Source organism: Corvus kubaryi, unplaced genomic scaffold (genome assembly GCF_017639235.1).
Source record: "Corvus kubaryi isolate FWS band 111438036 unplaced genomic scaffold, C.kubaryi_AGA036_p1.0 69, whole genome shotgun sequence".
Taxonomy (NCBI): Eukaryota; Metazoa; Chordata; class Aves; order Passeriformes; family Corvidae; genus Corvus; species Corvus kubaryi.
Window position 1 is genome coordinate 8616818 of NW_024582057.1, and position 19869 is coordinate 8636686.

Consider the following 19869-nt stretch of genomic DNA (forward strand, 5'->3'; position numbering starts at 1 on the left):
TATTGTGCACACGTAGAAAGACGCTATAGTCTTTATATAGAAGTGTGAGGTTTTATGTGGTGTTTTTTGGTGATTTTTAAATTTTTTGGCAGTTTGTTTTTTTTTCATTTCAGGCATCAAGATGAGGGAATTACAATGTTCAAACTACAACTTTATTGCGAGCATTAAAGAATCCCTAATGAAAAGAGCTAGAGCTGTTCACAAAACCCCCTGCTTTCTTTGTGCTCCCCACACAAACACACATACAGTCACTGCTTTCTTCATACAAGACAAGAAAAACAGTGAACTTCCATGTCACTTTCTTGATTTCATAAAACACACTCAGACTTTCCAACACTGAGTCAGCTATCTGCATGTCATTCCTGCTTATTGATACAGCACTAAGGGAAACATCCCTTCCTCTGTGAAAAAAATCACAATGAAACAAAGTAAAATTATCTTGGCAGAACTCCCAGAATTAAAAAAAAAAGAAAAAAAAAAAGAAAAAAAAAAGAGTAACTTTTTTGATCTTATGAAACACATACCGAACTGCAGCACATTCAAGCCATCTCTCTCAATTGCAACCTTACAGCTAATACAGAGAAAGAGAAAACAAAGTACTGACAGCTTTTCAAGGTTTCTACAAAGAATGCTCATGCCAAACAGTCTAAATGCCAGCACATTAAGTGAAAAAGATCCTGTCAATAGACCTTGTTATTGCAAACAGCTTATAATTGGGTTTTTTTCTGCTTTTACTTGAACATCTTACAGTAATCTTACTGGTAATTAGGTCAGCTCATCCTTCCACAGTTCTGTCTATCCATGTAGTTCTTCTGTTTTCCTTGTCCACTCAACATTGAGATGCCACCAACATTAATCTAAAGTAAATACTTTAGAACATCTTTATTTTGATATTTATTTGCTTTGTTATCACAAACACTGCCAAAGGTCATGGTAAACACTGCCACTTATTTCAAAAGATGCATTATCACACCCTGGAACCACTATCACCAAACAGGGAAGGGCACAAGAGACTACTGTTTTCTACTTTCTACAATATTCCTAGGAAAATATTAAAGCCTGTTAGAAAGTCTAAAGTCCATAAATAGTTGCTGCTGTTAGGACAAAACTTACTGTTCAGTACATTCTCCAGTTTTTGCGTCATGGATCCTTCTACTTTTTCCGTTCCATCCGCTTCCAGTTTTTGATGGATTGCTGGAATAAAGTGTCTAGTTAAAATGCAGAACATTTTAATAGGTGGGAACACATTACATCAAAGTGACACTTTTAAACATTTTTAAAATTAAAAATAACGTGTTATTTTTCTTTTTAGACACAAAAAAATACAAACATGCTTCATGGCAGCAGAGTCTAGTGGAGGACAGGGCTTAGAGCCAGACATTGCAGAATTTTAACCATTACTTGGACATAGACTTCCTTTATCTTCTTGAACGAGACAGTAATGCTTAAGGAAAAAAACCCACAAATATGTGGACGGAATAATCTATTGGCTATTATAATCTAAGTTAGCCACTTTGTACAGGTATTAATTAAAATTTGTATTTTGAAAAGTACCATTTAAACACAATACTTCTGCTTTGTAAGTCACAGATGTCACCAAAAAGAAATTACCAATAATTAAAGGGTAGAGAGTCACTGGGAATTAGGATGATCCCAAAATCAAGTGCTAGAACACTCCCCAATTACTTCTTTTCATCTATAAAAAGGCACTCCTAAAATACAGTTTAAGAGTTTCTTGGAGCATTAACCATCATCATGATGTTTCTCTGTAATTTTGCTCAAAGCAAGAGGAAAACAGAGGGGAGGTTGCTTTATTTTTTTAAGATGCTATTTTTCTCCTGTCCTAAAATGCCAAAATCCTGAATTCTTATTTCTATATGGTATTACTAATGGATGTGGAAATGCCTAGTATGAGCACTAATTTGTTCTTTTACTATAATTTACTCTGATTTCTTTTTCAGGAGGGGGAGATTTAACAGCACGGCCTGATGACACTATCTCACTCTGAAAATATGAACAGTGGATGTAGTGCAGATAGTCCTCTTTTCTACATCCCCTCTCTCATGCAGCCCTCCTTCCCTCTTGTACTGTTCAGCACAACCAGCACAAACCAGTATTTCTTTTTTTTTTTTAAGCATTATTCCTGCATATTTGCAGCACATATAAAGTATGATTTTCCTTTCAAATTTTTAATTTGTTAACATGTGTAAAATCTACTCTATGAAATAGCCATCAGCTATTTCAGCTTTATATATATTTCAGCTTTAGATAAATTTGAGGCTTAAAAAAAGTCCTACTGCTTTCTGCTGGTTCTCAGTAGAATGGAAAGAAGCTAAGCTACCCTTGAAAACAGTGATACCTGGTGCTTTGAAAAAAGCAAGTAATGATATATTTTAGTTCAAAACACAGATACAGTTCTGAAACCAGCCTCTCAATTGCCACAGCTTATCTTGCTCTGGTTTGTATGGTAGAGCAACATAAGCTCCTCAACTGGATTCTTTTAAAGTGAAACAACATTAGAAGAAGCACTCCAAGACTACACCTGATGTGCTGAAAGAGATATCTGGAATTCAATCCACCGGGTGAGACTTGAACTAGGTCTGAAATATTGCCATAAACTGCACATACCGTGCACACAGAGATGCCATTGCCAACTGGTTTCCTCTACAGTGCCTACTTGCCCATGCCACGGAGATGCAAGCTAAGAAGTGAACAAGGACAGGAACTACCTTTAGGAAAGGCAGCCCTGCGGCCTCAGCCTTACTGCAAGGAGTGAGTGAGGGTGGCTATTCTGAAACAGGATGGCCCTTTATAGTCTCTAGCCTCTTTCAAAGGAGGAATTTTCATGGGGGGCCCCCCCCCCAACGAGATAAAGGTGACAGGTGAGTAATGCCAGTGTGTAATTTAAAAAAATAAAAAAAAATAAAAAAAAAAGAAAGAAAATTACATTATTCTCAGACATCTAAATTTGACCCTTCAATCCCTTGATCCCACATAAAGAATTACAGGAAGCTTTGCTTTCTTGAAAATACAAGAGCAACTCTATTTTTGTTCTTGAAGTCATCAGAGGGGGAAAAAAATCTAACTAGGACACCATATTTCTTAAGACAATCAACCCTTAAATGGAATGAACTAAAACGAACAGATTCTTGCATATTTTAAGGACAGAGGTCTATCTTAAAGATGGTGTGTTAATTGTCACACATATTTTGTGTACAATGTGGACAGCACTTAACAACAAGAATACCTCTAAAATTTTATAGCAAAAACATTAGTGGCTCTAATAACATTATTCCATTTGTATATGTCAGTTTCAAACAGAGGCAGCCAATTACTGTAGTGCAATTAATGTTACATACTGAAAAGCAAGTTCAGCACAACAGCAACCACAACATACACATTTTAAAGCCAAATGTTGCAAGTACTATTGGAAACACATCAAATTGTAATGATTTTAATTTACATATTTTGAAATCACTCTATGAAACATACTTTTGGAAAGATACTTCAAAAATAGATATAGACAAAAATCTGAGTTACCTACTACCTCAGAGATTTTTAAAATTCAGCATTTTGGAACCATTAATTACTGACCATTAATTGCTGACCACTTCAATATCACATAGCTTCTGAAGGGGGCATACCTACGCATTTCCAAAAGTGACCTGTAATATCTAAACGTCTATCAACGCATATATATTAGCAACAGAAGGTAAACACATGATGAGGAATTCCTTTTTGTACATAAGTTTTGAAAGGGCATTATTTACCATGTTACAACTTTCAAAAAGTCTTGAAATGTAGCTTCTTATTATGAAGGCAGCTTATTTAGAAATTTTATTATGATCTTTAACTAGTTGCTGAAAGCTAAAATACATCTTCTCTAAAGCACTTCTCTTCGTCATCTTGTTCAGAAAAGAACATACAATAGCAATATACTCTTCCCTCCTCTTCCTTTAAGAAGGCAGAAAGCAATTTTTTTTCACACTGGTAGCATTTGTGCATAGTAATCTGGAATAAAGTATTCAAGAATCCTAGTTTGAAAGTTTTGATGTTGGAAACCCAGAAGAATGGTCCCACTAAATCAATTCATAACGCATATTCAGACAGAGAAAAATATGTCAGTGGGGCAAAAAACCAAAAAACCCCCAAGGTGTTAAGTTTCAGAAAGGTGGCAAGCACTGCAGAGTATAGATAAAGGCATATTAAGCATATGTAACTAGGAGTGTAAACCAAAAGGCATTTTTGAACCATTGTCTGAAATAAGGTATTTTAGGACATTCTGTAAAGTCTGAACCTACTTAAATTACACTCTGTTTGGACGATAAATTTGTTATATTTCCTTCTTCATGTTTAAGCTACTTTGTGTACTGAAGCTATTTTTACACATTATATTCAGATTTAGCAACAGGTACATTCATTGTGTTCCAAGGCTGAGTTACAAAAGAATAAAACCGTCTTAAGCTTTCATAGCGAAAAATTTTATGAAAAATGCTTTCTAATAAAGTCTGAGCTTACCTTGTTTGCATCAAATGATTTTGAAAAAGCTAAGTGCATGTCCCTTCCATGGGGACCAGACAAAAAGTCCTGGAATTAGAAGTTTAGACAAGCAGAACTATATGCAGTCAAGAAAAGTGTCTGTAGACCTCATCTGTTTGGAAGGAATCTAGAGATAATCAAGTTATTTTTTTCTACTAAAGTGCTAAACCCATCTAAGAGTGGAATGACACTGTTTGGGACAACCCCTGTTCTCCTGCACCCACGTGCTTCCTTCTGCTGGATCTGGCAATCACACAGCTGCAGGGCAGCTGCAATGAGGCAATTTGGTGGAAAATTAACTCACTAAGGAAGAAATGTTTCTTTACTGATCAGTGAGCTTGTCTAAACCTTGCCCCAGCTGCAGCACTGCAGTATAAGGAACGAGAAAGGAGCATATGGCCAAGGGAACGTGGAAAGCCATCCTACTCTTCCCACACTACCCAGTATTTAAGATTACCTTCAACTTCTTACTCTCAACTCATCACTGGATACAATAAGAAGAGTAAGGAGAAAATTTAGGGTCTTTGAATGCTTGGAGTAAAGGATGGATGGGATTTTTCTCAAACTGCCAATTACCGTGGATTTACCTGACACAAACTATACAAGTTGGAAAAGCAGCTGGAAACCTAGCAGAATCTGTTCCTCATTTTTTGGAGCTTTACTGTAAGAAGCATAAAATAAATAAAAATGAGGAAAGGCTAGGTCTAGATGCTTCAACTAAGGCCAGATAATTAACTGTATTTTGTATCATCTTTGCCAGTAAGTGTTCACATTTCCCAGCTAAGTCAAAATATTTAAAGGCTTGCAAACTTCACAGCTGCAGGCAGATACTGATTAGTAATAGCAAAGAAACTAAGTTCAAAACTCACAACCACTAGGCTGTGACTAAATACACCAGAACACATGCAAAGTTCAATATGGCAAATAAGCCATAATACAGGCCTTGTAGTAAAATAAATAGCAATTAATTCATTGCTACTTGTGTTGAAAACAATTTTATTTAACCTAAGAAAGGATATGGAATTTTTTGGTAGATTTATGAAAACCATAAATCTAGTAAATTAAACCACACTTGCCAGGATCACGCAACTTTTGCTTGACTTGCAAATTTCATACTTGATTTCCTCATCAGATGTTTTTAAAATGTGTTTTGAGATGGGTACCAAGAGTGGCATTCTCAAAAGCTCCTCAGCCTAACTCAGCTCAAAATGACACAGATGAACATTTTCTACCATTTTCTGACTAAAAGATGTCTAGAAATGCATTGGCATATCTCAAATCTCATTCATTTTCAAAGAAATGTAGTTAAAGACAAAAAGTACCTGAAATAAATCGCATCCTTTTAGTCAGATGCAGAAAACAGGAGTGGAAAAAACACAAAAAGGGCAGGGCTGACTCAGCAAAGTATTTCTGAAGATCTGATATGGTAACTGTAAGAACCTGGCACCAAAGAATAGCAATGGAGGAATGAAGAACAATGCATGAATAAAAATGCCTTTGGTTTCCTTTATTGGAAGAGGAAAGCTGTCGTGAACAGAGCTCTTAAGACATTACTCTATGAAAACCTAAAAAAAAAAAAAAAAAAGCTGTTTGTTTCCTATGGCCACTAGTTAATAGCACTAAGTCTAGTTTGGTTTGGTCATTCCTGCAGTGTCCCTTGAGAATTCTAGATATTTTTGTACTGGCATAGCAAACTTGGCTTTGTTTTGGTTAACATTAATCCTAGCAAAAATGACAAAATACTGAACTAAATGCAGTATTGTCTTAAGTTGCCTTTTTGAGATTTGCTTCTCTAGCATTTACTTCTTCAAGCTTGTTTACCCAACACAGTGGCAAAAATCAAAGAAAACAGACAGCCTTAACATGATAATTTAAGCTAATTAAAGCACAGTGCTAGGAATGGAGGCTTTATTGATATATGAACCCCAAAAATTTTAGTCTAAAAACATTGTGAGACCAGACAACTTGTTCTCACTTGGGCTTCTATTAGAGCAAGTCTGTTATCTCTGGGCAAATGTCTTGGAAATAGACAGGAAAATGTGGCTTATTATTCTGCCTATGGATGCACTAAAAATTCTAGGGCTAGACCCAGGCCTTTGCCAGAACACTTCAGAATGAAAGAGTACAGAACATGCTGTTCTCTCTTTACTGGTGCTAACTTTCTGCATCTGTGAAAGGTAATAGTAAAAATAAAAGCAGCTTTTAAATGTTGCATTTAAAAGGTGGTATGGAAATGGAATAACGTAGCATGAAATTAAGGTGGTTTTAAGGCTTGCAGGATAAGTCTAGGTCAAATTTAATCATAGGTAACTCTTTTGCACACTTGCAATCAATTGCAGAATTTGTTGCTTGAAAATTGCAATTGCAAAATTTATTTCTCTTTCTACATTCTTTACTATTTTTCAAATTCAAACAAAATAGTTAACTTACCTGAAAAAAAACCAAGTTCATAAAATATGACAGCCACACAGTAACTATATGCTGCCAAAACTGCATTCCTTTGGAGAAATTCTGCTAGAAATTAGCAGAAAATCTCTGAAACAATAACTGATGGAGAAGCTACATGAGCAATCAGCATAAAAGCAGGTACAGGCTCGGGCAGAGAATTTTCACTACATCGTGTGACAATTCCTGTCAATGTCCAAATGTTCTCTGATCAGATTTTCTCTTGCTTGAGACAAAAAAACCCCAACTCCCTACACAATGACATGCTAGAACTCGCACGAAGGAAAGTTTGAGCCTTTTATCAGTCATGATAACTTTTGCTTTTATAAAGTTGCATTAAGATAACAACTGGTTTACTACAAAAATTGACCATAGGCATTGTAGGAAGAGGAAGCATTCACCCGAAACTAAATTATCTACTGTCACTTAGATACTTTATGGCACTCTTTGTCAGGTCATCTTTCTCTCATAATACATTTCTCATTTTAATGTCCCTCTTGTTATTTAGTGCTGCAAGATCAGAACACAAGTTTTCAATAAGCAAACTTCAATTAAGTTTAATTTAGCACACCTATTTTTAGATTGCCTAATTTAGCACGCTATTTTTTCATTGTGCATGCTGAGAAGGCCTGTAAATGTAAGGACAAAATATGAAGCAACGATAGTACTTATTCTTCTCATTCAGCTTTTGTCTGTAAGTGTAGCACAAAGATGATTCAAGTATTCAGACAGGAGCACCCACTTGGAAAGACAGTGAGCAGAGAGGACATCAGCTATTGCTTCATGATGACTACATGGAGGCATGATACTAATTCTTAACCTGAAAGAATCTAACTTTCACCTACTATGGTGCACACACATGCAGGGGAACTGCTACTCTCAAGTGACCGACACGCTCTCAGATATGTGCCTGATACAGGCAGCATCATTTTTTTATTCTTGCCAGTTTGTTTCCATGACCCTGTTCTTTCTTATCCTCTACAAATTATCATCTTTAAAATCACTAGCTGTAACAGCAGACTGTTCTTACCCTGCAAAGACACTCTATCACTTCAAGTGGGATGAGGAAGGTAACATTAATAGACACACACCACACAGAGGATTAGACATAGAGCTATTCCAGACATTTCAAGTCACCTGCACAACATTTAGGTAGCAATCATATATTTGAATTTGATTTACCCAAATCCATATGTTTAACAAAAATCTTTACTATTTGAAATCACATACACCAGTGAAGTAAAGCAAAAGTGTGAATTAGATTTCTTACAAAACAGTGATGTGACAACAGCAAAACCTGGTATACCATCCGAAAAACACGCTACCAAGCAAAACCAGCCATGTGCTAGCATTGAATTGGACAAAAGAAAGCCATTTCAAAATTAATCATCAGTTTAGCTTGCAAGCAGAATCACTAATGAAAAATTGGGTTGGCTCTCCATAATCTCCTTAAATTCAAATGTAACAAAACTCCTCAAAAGTCGTAAGTGAAGGGACACATTTATGACAGACAAGCATCAGTTTTTAGCTTCTCAAATTCCCAGTCTGACTCAGAATTGAATATAGCTCAGGTGGTATTTTTTGTTTTACTTTCAAAGAAAATGAATTTAACAGACATAATGGCAGCAGCACAGACTTATTCAGCCTGAATCCAATCCTGGAACACTAACATGCTCATTCTAGACTAAGCCTTAGGGGATGAACTGTAAAAATAGTCTGTAGGAAGAAAAAAACCAAACCCAAATGAAAAAAACAGCCATTGCCCAGATTAGGATCATTTCAGCCAGGTAATTTCAACCAGATTATCCTATTTTATGTATCAAGAAAGGTAGTAGACAAAAGGGCAACTACAGTCCAAGGTCCCTATCATGCAGGTATTCCTACAGGCCACATATCTGAACAGGAGTGGGAAAGGGCAAAAAGGAACAGTCCTGTAAAAGCCAGCAGTGCTTCTTTTGTACAGACATATTCCTGAAAATCACGTAGAATATATTTTAGTTGTAACTGCAAAAAAACCTGTTGCCATGGTGAACTAGAGAGCCAAATCTAAATCTCAAATTTATTCCCAATATCTGTGTTTTAAAGACATCCCAGCATCTTCTTTACCTGCCAACAGAGATCTCATACTTACATGTTTTTGTGTGAGAGACTGAATTTCCCTATTTTTTTCCTTTAATTTAAATAAGAAGAAACTGCAGCCTTAGGTTCATTGCAAAGAGCATTTCAGAAAAAAATATATTGTAAGAAAACTACTTTGCTAACTTTCCAATGACTTCTGCGTGGGACCTGATTTGCTCATGATGATAAAATACGCCTTAACTACAAACATATAAACAGCCACTCTTTTAGGAATGCTACTTTCTAGGTTGCAATTAGAATTACAGGAAATGAACCAGCTGAACTCTCTGATGCTGACAAGTGGGTCAAGTTGAGATAAACCCTGCTCCCTGCAGCTCAGTTTACAGCTCCCTTCAGCTGACGAAACAAACTTCCCGTTGAACATCTCCTTTGCAGAGTCACTGTCAAACTGTCAGCCAAGCTAACAGGCAGAGAGACATGGGGATCTGATAAGGCTATTCTATTTTCCCAGAAATTAAACCAAACAAGGATGGGTTCTGGTCTATTTGAGCTCTTATTTTCTTAGTAAACAGCCTCTAAATCACAAAATACAATAAATACCTTAGGACTGCTTTTTATGCTTTCTATTGATTATTTATGAAAATATTAACACTTATTTAAATGTGTAATAGAGTCTGACAATATAATTAAGATCAGACTGTACTTACTGGTCCCAACTAATAAAAAAAGCTGCAAAATAATTAGTAATTCAGGGTTTCCTTAATCAAGGTAATATATTTGAAACAAACATTCTTAAATGTCTGTGAGTTAAAAAAAGGATGTATAAAAGCTGTAGGAGTATGAAGTACCTGGAAAAGCAAGTGTTATACCTCCTAATGTGATCCTCCTATGAAAAGTTATCCTGTACTAATTTAGGGAGACTTAAGAGAAATAACTGCTCAAAAGTAGCTCTGTTCTATAACAACAATGCAACAGACCTGCAGTTTATGAAGCATAACCACTGGGGTTAGAAAATGTGTTCTAAGATATCTGAAGGGGAAAATTGAGAGTCTAAATAAAAGTTTGCAGAACAATGGCTATGTCCCTAAGAGTTTGTGCTGAATTGTTCAGCTTTCAAATATAAACTATTCCTCATGTAGCTTTGTTGAAATGCATACAAATTCTAGTTGCACTTTTTTAAAGGAGAAAATAAGACATAAAAATTCACCCTTGCATGTGTAAGGGCAGAAAAGTGCCACCATATCATCTTGCACAATCACTGTCTAGCCAGATGATATTTTTAATTTAATATTCTTCTGTTAAACAGCTTGAATTTCATAACTGCATGCTGAAGAATTAATGAGGGGTTTGTTTGCCTGGGGGTTTTTGTTTGGTGGTTTGTTGTTGGTTTTTTAAAATCTGTATCTGAGCTCTTTCTCTAGAACAATGCTAATAATGCTTACTCTTAATTCTCAGCATCTTTCACTTGAGAATACTGTAGTAATCAAATGTTCTGGAAAAACCTTTGACATCCGGGCAGGAGTGCTAGACGATGGCACCAAAGAAGACCTTTTTTCTTCTTACTACTGTAAGCCACATCCGACTTAACAGTTGATTGTACCCATCACAAGTCCAAGTCTTTAAAAAGTTATGCAATTTTTCCAGCTACACTCTCACAAAAGTATCCTGCATTAAGGAGGAAGAATGGGCAAATAAGTATTTCTGCATGCAAAACTGAAATTCATAAGCAATAAGAGTGGGTTTATTGACTGAAAAGAAGCAAAAACCCTTTTGCTCATGCATTTAATATGAAATTTCAACAGAGAAATGTGTATTAAAATGCTACAGAAGGCAGCTGTGACCTGTACTTCATCCTCATTAAGAATTTGGATTTGGAATTTAAAAACCAAATATTACATTGATGATGCCCTTGAACTTCAGGGTTACAGTTTTGAATTTATAAGATATTGAGGCTTTAAGTCTCTAATTTTCTTTTACAACAGCATCAAGGCCATTCTTCCATTGTACCACTTTAACTCACTGTATAAGAACGTAAGATGAAAAGTGTGCTTCCTTTTGAGCACTAAAGGGAGATCACTGAGGGGAAGACAAAACCAAGCCATTTTGGTTACAGACAAAAAGTGACATCAAGAACCACTTGAGTCATCCCAAGTCTAAGTTCATAATTTAGCTAAAGGACTGCACTGATAAACCCTGATTTTAGGTAAAAATAACACTAATAAAGGTAAAAGATGAAAAACAATATTACAGCTACTACATATATTTTTTAAATTAAGACCTTAGTAGTTAATAAAATAAATGAGGTTGCTTTCCCTACCATTCCTTTATTAATATTTCTCACATTTCTACTTGCGTGCTGACCTCCTCATTTATCAGAACATCAGTCTCCAAAGGCAAAAAGCCTATCTATACTAAGAGATGGAACAAGAGAAAATTACTCAGTTGTGCTCAGCTTTTTTAAAACCTCACAACATTTATGGTTTGCCTTATCTTTCTTAAAATCCAACTAAATATTTGCTGATCCAAAAAATAATCTTACAAGGTAACACTGTTAGCACTACTTTGTATCCAGAGCAGTAACTTCTTGAAAACAGAACTCTAAATCTTTTAGAGTATTTAATATTCCATATGTAAAGCAGATTTGGTTGTGAAAAACAAGCCACATTTCAATATTTATTTGGGATTATGTTTCAGATTATTTGGGATTCTGAACTATTCAAGAAAAAATAGCATTTCCATATTTTCAAGACGTGTAAGAATTACAAAGAAATAGCCTATTATTTTTCCTAGCATTTTATAAAAACTCAGCTCAAAAAAGGGTTAAAGAATGCCAAATAACCGTTTTTCTTAATGTCTTTTCTTATGAGCTTCACCACATTCTCCAGGTTTTCCGCTAAATTCTTTAATACTTTTGTTATTGAACCTAGTTATATTTTGGCCAAAGGGGTCAATGACCAGGATAAGTAATCAGCCTCGTGGTAAATGACAAACCTATTGGGGATGGTTTCCTGGGCACTGTTACTTTCTTATCCAGAGCAAAGCCTCACTAGACAGGACTACAGCGGCCCACAACGAGATTTGACCTGAGAGACACTTCATGCTCTAAGACTGTGTCTGTGTGTGTCTATATACAATAAAAAGATACATAAAAATGGCAACTACAATAATCTCACTGGTGTGCTGCATTCTCCCAAAGGCAAGCAGAACAGAAAGGCTCTCTGATTGCCCAAAGTAAGAGGTATATTCAATACTCATGTAAATAGTACTGTCTGACTACTGAATAATAAGGCATCATAAAATCAAGTTTTTTCTGTTGCTCCCGTTTGCAAGTCATCTTAACATTAGCTCCAGCTTAACACTACTTCTCTTTCCTGCATTTGTGGTCTAAGCAATTTAATCTAATTCCTCCAATTCCTCTGAGATACATTTTGTGACGTCTTTTGCAAATATACCACAACAATCAGCTAGTCAGTTCTAGCTTGTGACCAGCATAACACGGATTTTGGGTTCATGATACAAATTTAGTACAGACTGTGAAGAGAAACAGTATTTTTAGTATTAAATTCAAGCATACATGCATATAAGTCTTTTCTTTTATACTGTACTTAGTAAGTGCAAAGCATCTTTACCTGACAGAGCATCTTGTGCTTCAAAAAACGTGCTGAGACCTCCTTTCACATAAGCTAGACTCCCCTCATTTTTCTTGTTGGCTTGTTTCTTCAAATTCACAACAGCCGTTTTGAGCTGATCAAAACTGAAAACAAACAAGAAAACCTCAGTGATGTTCAAACAATAAAGTCAGCTAATGAATAAACAGAACAAAGTACTTGGAAAAGAAAGCATATTACTTTCAGAACAACTACTAAGGGACAGTTAATTGCTAATGAGTGTGCTTTTCAATAATGACAACTCATTCTTAGTCCAAAGATCTTGGTTTTTTAGTTCCAACCCTAAATGGAGCTGCTATCACTTGTGATGGAAGTGATTTCTTTATAATACAAACTAGTCAAGAAGTTTCTTCTGAACATGCAATATTGCTTTTACTTAACTGTCTGTACTATATTAAATAGGTGACAGTACAATTCACTACACTTAGTACACGGTAGATTAACTACTGAGGTGTTAGAAGTCTCTTTAGTAATGATATTTAGCTCTGCAGCTTCGCTCATAACTCTTTCTCACTTTTGTTTCTGAATTCATTAAATATTTTTATGTTGGTTTGGACATACAGTTCAAAATTGAATACTGTATTAGTGCAAAATAAAGAAAAGCTAAACAGATTCCTGCTTTATGGAAGTATGGTTTCTATACGCAATCTACGGAAATATTTGTGAAAGACACTTCATAGAGCAATATTAATTGCCAGCTCATCATTGTTGTTTGTATGGTAGCTTTCTTTTTATCTTAGATTCGTAATATTTCTCAATTTTTGCCATTTTACATTTGATTTCACATCTGTATTTTCTGCAAGCACCTGCAATTAATTGAAAAGTCTTAAGTTGTGAATAAATTTTCATTAATTGTATGTAATTATTTTTTGTTGATGATGATCAATATGATCTCAGTAGTTATATTACTGAGTAAACTATAAAAACACCACCATGAACAAGTTCAGAACTACAAATACAGCACATGATTTTCAACCTTAAAGTCTTTCCTCCTACCTGCATGCCAAAGCCATCTCCCCAACACAACAGAATTAAACAACAAACTGCGCTACACCGATGCGAGGAGAGGGATCAATGAAGTAGAAAATTAAGACATAATACAATTCCATGAATATTCTGCCCATTTCAAAAAGAGCTGGTAGAAAAAGGCACATTAAGAGTACAAAACAAAGTTTAGCCCTGGCAGTGAGAAGGCTATCACCACCTGCTGGGAGACAAAGAACACTGGTGTACTTAGTAGCATGTCTCTTTTCATACTGATGATGACACAACATTTTGCCTAATTTTCTGTTTCCATCTGCTGGACAGAAATCACATTACTCACCACCTGGACTGGTCCACTTGGGCATATGAGAAGTACTTACCAGCAGCATTTTCAAAGTAATAAAAATCTGTACAGTTCTCCTTTTAAGCACTGTTTTATGTTATCTGATGATTGAACAGTGTGTCAAAATAGTTTATTTATATTTGTCAGGATACTGCCAGGATTAAAAGAATTAGTAAAAAGGACGTTATACTGATTTCTTAAAAAGAATGTCCTTCATGGAAAAAACAGACATAAGCTAACCAAAATGTCAGTGCACCACACATTTACCATTTCTGATAGCTAAGGTTATGTAGAGGACAAGAACTAAACCATTGCTGTGTTTCTGGAAAAACAGAACAAATTATATGGGACAGATAATTATACAATTCCAGAATATTTTTTAGACTACACATTTTGAAATGGGAAAGAAAAAAAAAAACCCAATCAAAACAGTTTTGCTGCTTCTTTACTTAAAGAGATACTTATAATTAGATTCAAAATATGGCTGGATTCACCCTGCCCTTTGAACATTTATTCCTGTTGAGTTTTACACTGCTCTTGAACCTTCAACACTAAGATTTGGACTTCACAAACCAACATAAATGGAGCTAATATGCAAAAACCTCCAGATTTCATTTAAAAGTGCAATTTAACACTCTTTATTCCATTGGATGGAGGAGATCATTACTTCAAACTGTTGACATGCAAGGACGTAAATCTATGGAGTTTTTTCAGCAGGAACGATGAAGTACTTAAGCTGATAGTGGACAAAGTGTTAAATATGTTTTCTCTTTTCTAAAAGCACTTAACTCATTCAAGCTGTGTAGCCATCGACATTTATACACTCGTGGGCTTGTGGCTCAGCTCTCACATCTTTCCTTTAGCAGTGGCCATAGCTGGGCAGAGCACTTCAACTGCAGCTTTACCAATGCCAAGCAGAAGAATTATCTCCATATCTCACCTAACACATTGCTGCTGAAGATGATCACCCCAAAAGATGACTTGCACCAGACAGTCAACTGTTACAAACACTGGATTGTCTTCTGTATGGCTGCTTTCCAATCCCAGGTGTGTGCTCCTCCTGCTTGCCTTCCCCACACCCCTCTGAGTCTTGAATTCAACTACTTCACAATTGCTACAGCCACGGCTGCCACTGGTTATCACATCCCCTGCCTTGCCTGCAAGAATCAGATTTAGAATGTAGCACCCCTGAAGGCCCACACTGTCGCTATGTTAGAAGTCATTCCCAGAACTCCTCACAATCCTCCTGGGATTGCTGCCCCTCCTGTAAATATGAAGGACATTAAAGTCTTGTACAAGAACCAAGGTCTGCTCTCTGGAAACTTCCCCAAGTTGCTTAAGGATGACTTTCTTCACTTCCTCATGCCACTGCAATGTCACCCGTTCCAGACTCCTGAGAAAGAGCTCAACCATCCTGCTCCATAACAGGGACCATATATTTATTCCAGCTGTTATTCACATGAAGGTCAAGTCCCTCTCTTCTTTCCTGGGTATCTTTTTCAGGTGGCCTCTTGCTATCCATCACAAAATACTAGGTACATGAGCTATCCCACTTTATTCCAGTAGTATATTTGTCTAATCCCACATGGAGCCCTGTCTCTTACTTTTTTCTCAGGCAGCACAAGAGTGTGTAAAAGCACTTGAGGTTAGACACTTCCAGCTAGTTTTGTAACTACCTATAGCGCTCTTAATGCCATCATTGAACCCACAGGTAGCACTCTGTCCCTTCACTTAACTGCAGGCTGTTATCACCATCCCTTGGTATGCCAAATTTGAAGTTTCTGTCACCAAAGTGCAAACCTGCTGACAAAGATGCTCCCACACTCCCACCCAGCTTTTTCAAAAGAATTCCATTTCTCACTGGTAGTGTTTGTCCTTTAGTCATGGATCTGGCTACGGAAGTAAAAAGTGCTTCCTTTGAAACTAGGGGTACAGCCATGTGTCCCTATCACCTGACGCTTTCCCCTTCATGTGTAAATCAAAGGGAAGACCTAGGCTCCCACATTCTCCACTGTTGTCCCCAGTCTGCAATCTGCCTGCAATCACTCGTGATCTGTTCTACATCTTTCTTGGCAGTGTCACTGGTGCCCACATCAATGAGCATCAAAGTGGCAACAGTCCAACAACCAAACATCAAGAAAATTTTTTACGAACAGCTACATCAAAAGCTGTTTGCTCTTTACCACTTAATTATCCCCTCATTTAAAGAAAAAAATTAATGATCCCCAAAGTTATCATATTCTGACAGACAGAATCAATTTGGAATAACTCCTCTTAGGTATTTGATTTCAAAAGATGCTGTCACTATACGAGTATTAGGTAATAATGTTCTCTTGCTGTTGTTCTGGCTCTTTAAAGTACCATCATTTTGAGAGGAAATTTAAGTATTTCCCAAGTAGAGTAATGGTTATTTCTGGAGCTCCAAAACCCCACATATCCTCCCACCCCCAAAACCAAGAAGCAACCCATACCTTTTTCCACCAGTAGTAAACAAAATTAAATCAATTTGTAAAGTAGTATTTCCCTTTAAAATACTAATTGGAATACCCAGCTGAAAACAACAAGAAAACCTCATTTTCTCTATTAAAAATGGCTTCCAGTATTATCTGAACACAAGCAGATAAAAGTTTAGGAACTCAGTTATACATGCAAAAATACATTTATATAATGCGTTCCTGTAACTACATACTATGAACTATATTTCTGAATCAAGATCTTAATTGTCAAGATTTTAAGGGATTTACCTCAAAGATCCTACTTGCTTGTCCAACTTCTGCTACTACAGCATTTTCCACAAGTGTTAACTACAACCTAATTGATACTAACAGTTTCAGTCATCTGTTCAGCGCCCATAACCTGTGTCTCTGTTCATGACTTAACACCTGGAGTTTCCGCTCAAGGCCATACTAACTTCTTGATTCCTAAAGCTTGAAGAAAGACAGCTTCCATCTGACATGGGGGGACAGGGATAAACAACCCCCCACTGCCCATCATAAATTAGGTCTGGTTAAAAACAAGGTCTTTCTCAGAAGCACATTAAGCAAACTGGTTGATTAAAGCTGCAAGCCAAGCAGAAACACCAGAGACAATCGTGACTACAGTTCTAGTGCTGTAAATGCAAACCACCATTGACACATCTTCTGCATAATGAAATACCATCAGTGACTTGCATTTAAAACAATTGCTTATATGATAGCAACAAACCTTGTTGTCGAATGATTCTCAATCAGGTACCAGGCAGCAGAAAAGTTTTCACTTGTGAAATCAGCGCTCATCCCAGGAAAGAGTGACTCTAAATCTTTTTGAGGAAATCTGCCCCTGAAAATGAATATTCATTTCTTCAGTGAAACAGTCTTGTGAACAGTTTACAATTAAAAGAGTCACAAAAAACCCCAAACTAACAAAGCCCAAATCATTTCCCTCTAAGATGGAAACATTAACTTGTATCTCACCTTGAAATTAAAGCTGCTATTACAGACACATGTAACATGACTGGGAAAGACTGAAATCTAATCTCAGTAAAACTAATTTTACCATTTTGATTTCACCACTACACATAAGACAGAAAGGTTGTCTGTACAAAATATTTTGATTTAACTTTAAAGTGGCAGGACATCAAAAGTTTGACAGCTTGTAAGTGATCTCACACAATTTTTGTCTATTAGTTCCTGAGCAGCAGAAGTCACACAGAAACATGAAAGGGAGATACACAGAATACACTTCCATTACATACAAACACTGTAAGAAATACTGAGTTAAAATAATTCTCTTGCAAAGCAGAATACACTGTTCACCATACACAAAACAAAAGAAAAACAGGCTAATCTCAAGTGACAGCCAGCAGGTTTTGTTAGTTTTTATTAAGTCTTACAAATGCATAAAGAAAGCATGCGAGCCAATTCCTTGTGAAAACAGATTCTCTACAACAGCATTTTAAAACTACAAGTAGTTTCTAAGATACTCATCTAGAAAATGTATTCCATTTACTTTAAGTCTGTGTAATAAAAATATTTAAAGCACTTTTTGATGAAAACATGACAACCTTCATCCCTCAGTCCAGACACACACACAACACTTGGCCAAATTTGTCCCACCATGCACTCAGTACACCACCAGGTGCACTCCCTCCTCTCATCTTCACCACCAGCTGCATCCTATCTTCAGAGACTAATTGTGGCAAAAAAATTCACTTTTTGTCAGCCTTAAATGGGTCAGTCAGTTGGACTAGACGGCCTTATGTCCCTTCCAACTAAAATATTCTCATCTATTTCAAAAATTTACTATGTCACTTTTGGATCACAACATCCAACTCAAAAGACAATGAGGTCCCTCTCTGATGCTCACAAGCGAGGTGAGTGCTGCTATACAAAGTATACTGTATGCAAATGAAAATCTGCCATACTTTGCATTTGACAGCAAACTTGGGTGGGAGTAGAAATCCAGAGTCAGTTATAAGAACTACATTTAACACATATGAAAAGCCATTTAAATGGACACAAAAGCAGTGATTTGTTAGTTTTAGTTTTTTTCTGTAATCTAAACATGTTTCAAGATAGCTGTTTTTATTACAAAAAGCAAACAGCAGATTAAGTGAAACAAATCTAAAGGCAGGCACATTAAAAAGTACAATTATATAGAGAGGAGTTGTTTCCTGGAAGTTTCTTTTCATATCCAAATGGCCATTAGCACAAGCAGGTACAAAGGACCTACGTACATAATGACATGGTACAGAAGTCTTTCATCAGTAGCACCTGATTACAGCAGAGGCATGAAACAATACTTTCTACAAACCAGAAAAAAATCAAATGAGAGGCAAGGAAAAGTGATGACAGATATGAAAAGTAGAGATACGGGGAAAATAGTGTGAGAAACAAATGTAGCCAGCAAAAATGAGGGTCCCAACATTTGTCTGTGTTCAATGAGAAAGTGATGATGTTAAAATAAAACTTTAAGACATAAGTACTGAGATTCAGGTTTTTCAATGACCTTAAATTTCATGAATGACAGTAAGCAGAAAATGCTGACAGACGTAAGAAGAAGAAGAAAGTTTCAATTTATTCTTCATTTAAAGACAATTTAGGATACCTCATTTTACCCTCAAATTAGTCAAATTAGTGCCCAGTAGGCAAATGAACTTGAAGGATAGTACTTCACATGTGATACACAGTACAACTGTACAAAAAAGCATTTATATTAGATCCACACATGGTGACATCTTTGTGGACGACTGCACTTTTAATGCTACAAAATAAAACCAAGAAAACAAATTTGAGTTTTCAAAAGAGACTTGGACATTCTGTGCAAGCACTTTAAGTGAATGCAATCAATACAGAAGCAAAATTTCGCTCATATTTTCTGAATTTCCATGTATGTTCTCCGAAACCAAAAGAAACAGATGTAACACAAAAAGCACACACACTCAAATATACCATTACCAAATGCTACTCATTACTGCAGGTTTGTAAGAGATATGCATGACAGTTTAAGCTTGTGCATGAGCTATACAATTCCTACGGGAAAAAAACGAAATTATTTTGTAATATATATATAGAGAAAGACCAAGATAGACATGTAATCAATTACTGCAAATGAATCTTGTCCACAGACAGCAGGACAGAAATGAAGGAATTTTTTTCAGTTTGATGTTTGACTGCCTTGAAAAGTTATTAGGAGCTTTTTTCCAACAGATGTATTTGTGTAGAACCATAAATTAACAATGCTTTTATCTGTGCAGACATAATTTTAGACATAGTCACAACAGACCAGAAACATGAATGTGAACGTGTGAGGTATGTTAACAATATGTTATAC

At 36.1% G+C, this 19869-nt stretch overlaps 1 protein-coding gene across 1 annotated transcript in view; it reads right to left on the bottom strand.

The window, feature by feature from the left end:
* The window catches only part of EXOC2 (exocyst complex component 2), a 128665-nt gene that overhangs the window by 79502 nt on the left and 29294 nt on the right, over positions 1–19869 (bottom strand). Inside the window, exons 5-7 of the mRNA XM_042049176.1 lie at positions 17263–17376; positions 12693–12817; positions 1114–1194 (exon numbers count right to left, since the gene is read on the bottom strand). Coding sequence (XP_041905110.1) covers positions 1114–1194; positions 12693–12817; positions 17263–17376 — 320 coding nt within the window. The remainder of the gene's footprint in view (positions 1–1113; positions 1195–12692; positions 12818–17262; positions 17377–19869) is intronic.